This window comes from Limulus polyphemus, unplaced genomic scaffold (genome assembly GCF_000517525.1).
Source record: "Limulus polyphemus unplaced genomic scaffold, Limulus_polyphemus-2.1.2 Scaffold14175, whole genome shotgun sequence".
In the NCBI taxonomy this organism is placed as follows: domain Eukaryota; kingdom Metazoa; phylum Arthropoda; class Merostomata; order Xiphosura; family Limulidae; genus Limulus; species Limulus polyphemus.
Genome location: NW_013679785.1, coordinates 2,628 through 7,362, shown reverse-complemented (window position 1 = coordinate 7,362; position 4,735 = coordinate 2,628). Strand labels below are relative to the sequence as shown.

Genomic DNA, 4,735 nt, shown 5'->3' with positions numbered 1-4,735 from the left:
ATTAAACTACAACAATGTGTTGTTTTCCAAGATGCATGCCACTATCCTATAAGAAACCATATTTTATCATTAAGACAAAGGGAAAATTGCTTTTCTCGTTTTGACTAAATATTGGTGTAATATGATACAAATATAATGAATTCATGATCAAAATCGCAGTACCAATTAGCGATCTCTTTTGATCGTACCATTTCTGGTTAATTTAGTTTCATTTACACAATCCTCAAGTGATATCCACAAGCATATATATATAAACACATCTTAAATTCGAATTACTATGCTATGATATGGCAATTGATACTTTTAAGTTTAGATAATGAGCTTTTATATCTGTAGGCCTGTCTGTTTATTTTTCCGAACTATCTGTTTCTCCACCGCGACCAATCGAAACCCGGGTTAAAGCGTTTAAGTCCATAAATCAAAAGCTATTGATAAAAACTAAATTATTAAATAGTTATCAAAATATAGCTAAACAGTTTCAATATAGATAATGTGATGCTAATAAGAAATTTACTTTTGTAATGCATAATTTAACTCACACATATCCAGCGTCTAAGCAATTCAGCAAATACAAATACAGTAAGAGATCAATTCATAACAATAAATACTTCTAAAAACAATTGGAAATTAAAATGGATCCCGTGGAGGATGAATAACCAAGTTCAGAGGTTTATCTTGAGCCTGGTGACGATGTCTTAAAGCTGCATGAATGAGTGTAATCTCGAGGGGGTCTCGTGGTGGGTGCATCTGGTCACAGTGAAATATGTAGTCTGACTGTTTTTTAAAAACGATGTTGCATTCAAAACATTTGTAAGGAAAGCAGCACAATCGAATGTTTTCCTTTGTTAGAGAAATTCCGTCTGTTCCTTTAGTTTCCCTTCTGTTAATATCTTCTGCCATTGTAATTGATGGTTCTTCAAGAATAGACTCTGGTAATTCGGGTGTATATACAATGTATTGATTATTGGATATTTTCAACGATTTATCTTTCTCTTCTCTGGAAGTCAATCCCAGAGACGATGGTGAAGACTTTCCCGATTGTTTGGACACCGAATTCCTTTTTCGATGTTTCTTCTCTGGAATTCCGTGGATACGAAATTGGTGTTTCTCTAAGTTGCTTTTGTGACTAGTAGCGTAAGTACAAAGTTCACACAAAAATTCCTTTAACCCGTTGTGGGCACTCATATGACGTCTCACTAGAGCTCTTCGGCAAAAGCGTCGTATACACAGGTTACAACTATAACCTTCTTTATGTAAGGTTTTCGTGTGGGAACGCAAAGTAGCTTTATTTAAAAAATGTTCTCCACAACATTCTAGAATCTTCGAACTGTGCTTGTGCATTGATGAAAAGTGACGTTTCATATTATTTTTTCTGTCCGTTTCATAAGTGCACAAAAGACAGAAGTATTGCGTCTTTCGAAGTGTCGATCCTTTTTCACTCGCTGAGTTATTCTCCATATTCTCGATTGTTAAATTCCTGTTAAAATAAGAAAGAAAAGTTCAAATTATCTATGTAAATTATAATAATTTACGTATTTAATATTTATTAATCCGTTGCAGAAACGTCTTTAAAAGAATATTAACTCTCTCTGATTATTTAGGTAAAATATTCCAGTTTTCGTAACGTATCATTTTAGATACTTTGAAAAACTGAATTTTTATTTTTTAATACAAATGCTCAAAACACTTCAATTAAAATATTACGCAGATACATTTTTAGACAGGTGTATCTTTTAATGAAATCCACAGCAGCTTAGGCATTTTGTAATCATGGACGACCGCAGTATATTACAGAGGTAGGCAAGATGAGAAAATGATATTGAGGCTATAATTATAGAAAAGAAAAATTGATAATCCAGGTACATTCCGACGTACGTTATTTATACAGTGAGACGTATCCAGATCAGCAATTTTGAAAATCTAAGCCAGTAATACACCACATCCTTAAGAGCATTGGAAAACAAGTTAATATGGATCAACTTTGGGTGCCTGGAACCATACATAAAGACACCCACAACTAGTATATTCTAGCCATAATATGTAAAGTAATGTGTATTGTAACAGGTGGGAGTTCATGAATACAAATTTTGTTGACAAAAGCCATTGACGTGTTCTACGCAATGATACGTAGCATAGTCAATAAGGCTTTTTTTTCTGGAACACGACACAAGTCGTGTTTACACAATTTGCTTTCATGACATATCAGTTCAAATGTCCACTATCTCAAATGACTATAGGATTAATTGACTATTTATGCTAGTTCATATCGAGAAATAAATGATCAGGTCTACAAAAATCTAGCATCTATATATAGTATATGAAATCAAGCAACTGGTTGTCAAATAGTATTTCGTTATGATTTTCTTTAATTGTAACATAAATTCTCAGTAAAGCTGCAAGTCAGTAAATAAGAACAAAATAAGTTCAAACTATTTTTAGTTCTTTTTCTGTTGCTTCTTAAAACACACGGAAGCAAACAAACATATATTAAGAAATTATTCGTTAGTACTTGAAATTTGACTATTTGACGGACTTTAACCTTACAAATCGTTTAAAACAGTAACAGACTGTTAAGAAATATAACATTTAGTATAAACAAAACCTCTGTCAACTATGCTTCTATGGCATTGAATAGGGGCAATAGAAGTTAAAACCCGGAAGTGGTTTTATATAACGAGTTTGTTTGTCTAAAGAGGACTGGGATGCACAAAAATGTGCATCGATGTAGCGCAAAAACATAATGTCCGAGTAAACAGAAACAGGGAGAGAATAATGTTCATTAATTTATGAGTGCTAGGTAAAGCTGTAATGAGTGTACATGCATATAGATTATGAAAACGAATTTCTCACACTTCACTGGCCGAAATATTTCCCTTCCTTCATCATATCATTTAATAACGACTAATTCAAGTCCTAGATAGCATTTGTTTGTTATTAAGTTCCGTTCTAAGGTTCTAAACAATATATAAGGTTAAATATTAAAAAACTAACACTTAAAAGACAATGAGGGGTCAGGTTATTTACCAGTGACATGGAATCGGGGTTAGAAATTCAAGTAACCGCATTATTAGAATTTCACTTGTGACTACTGGCGAGAAAAAGCGCCACAAAATTCAACAGTCAAGAAACATAACTTTGCCATTCGATGAATTTATAACCCTCTATATGAGAAGAATACCTGATGCCACTTCATGAACTAGGACAGTTAATTTTAAAACGTAGAATACAAAATCCTGGATCGGATAATTCTGGTACAAAACATATTACAGACATACATACAAAAACTCCTGGCTCTATTTATACAAACAAAAACATAGTGTAAGTGATAGTTACACATGTTTGAAATTAATTTGATATCATAACTGTCAATAGACACAATATGAAAGATAAGCTATTATTCCCAGAACAGTTTTTAATCGTTGAAATGAAATATAAATACTACTAACAATAAGTAATTTTTGTATAAAATAAAGTCCTCTAATGATAATGTAGACTTTAGAACAATTCTAAAATCTGTTGTTTTCACAAAGAGAGGTTATTTTTAACCAGTCCTTTTTCAAAGTTAATTCGGAATCTAGATACATGATTACTATAGATTAGAAAAACAACAGCAAAATCAAATAAAAATGCAGATAGAATTCATTTATTCACATTTCCATTTCTGTTTTAACTTGGTGCGAAAATCTAAATAGTTACTTCATGTAAGTATATGTAAATCTATATAACAATAAGATCATATGGGCTAAATATAGATTAAATTATTATACGTTTAAATCATTTAACAAAATCCCAAATGAAACAACTAAACGACTATAAATAACCGCAGAAGGATACCTCTAGGTACTTTTTAATAACAAAACTGTACTGTTTTTGAGTCTGTTATGTATAAAATGTATCATTATGACTAAACTAAGGAAGTATGATATTCAAGGTGATAGATATATAGATATCACACGAGAACCTTCGTAAGATGAGCATCGCTTTTTATCATATGGTAAATGGTGCAACCTTGCGTAGTTTGTAAAAGTTCAAAAACTCGACCTCAGGAATGTGATACGTTTGTGAAGGTATTAGGTATGAATGTACCACTGGTGTCTTGTTATGTTATTTCTGTGATTCTGGTAATATAGAATAAACAGACAAATATCCAACAGACTTCTTGACTAATAATATTCTAATAAAGATAAGAACGTATCTTTTTATCTCAGACAAACAAATATAAATTCTACGCATTGCCACTTCCCAAAGATAATAAGCAACGGTATTTAAGCAAGTTGTAAGTATAAGTTACACATTTTATATTAAAAGTTATGGTTTACAGTGATTAGTTGTAGGACGTTTTGTAGGAAGAAATAAAGGAACATAATAGAGAATTAGAAACTGAAGAAAATATTATGCTATTTAGATAATTATTTCCATTGTTAGAAAAATAAAATCACAAGAAATTAATACCACTCTTGTCCGGAAAGAACAAAGAGAGCTATAAACTGGTTCTAACAAAAGAAACAACGATATTTCAAAGTATAATTTTTTTAATTATTATCAATATTATTATTATGTAATTTTACAACTCTAGCATAAGACGACAAATACCATGATAGTTGTTATTTTAAAAAATATTATCAGAACGATCTAGTAAATGACGAGTAAATATTGTGTGATACTAAAGCTATAGTTATAGTTATAGCTGTGGTTTCGTAGTATTGTCTTTTAGAGCATAATTCGAAATCTTCCA

At 31.3% G+C, this 4,735-nt stretch overlaps 1 protein-coding gene across 1 annotated transcript; it reads right to left on the bottom strand.

The window, feature by feature from the left end:
- Window positions 1–627: 627 nt before the first annotated feature.
- On the bottom strand, window positions 628–1,458 carry LOC106477315 (zinc finger protein 845-like). The gene has a single exon (XM_013937899.1). It carries the CDS (start codon window positions 1,456–1,458, stop codon window positions 628–630), a length of 831 nt encoding a protein of 276 aa, XP_013793353.1.
- Window positions 1,459–4,735: the final 3,277 nt, after the last annotated feature.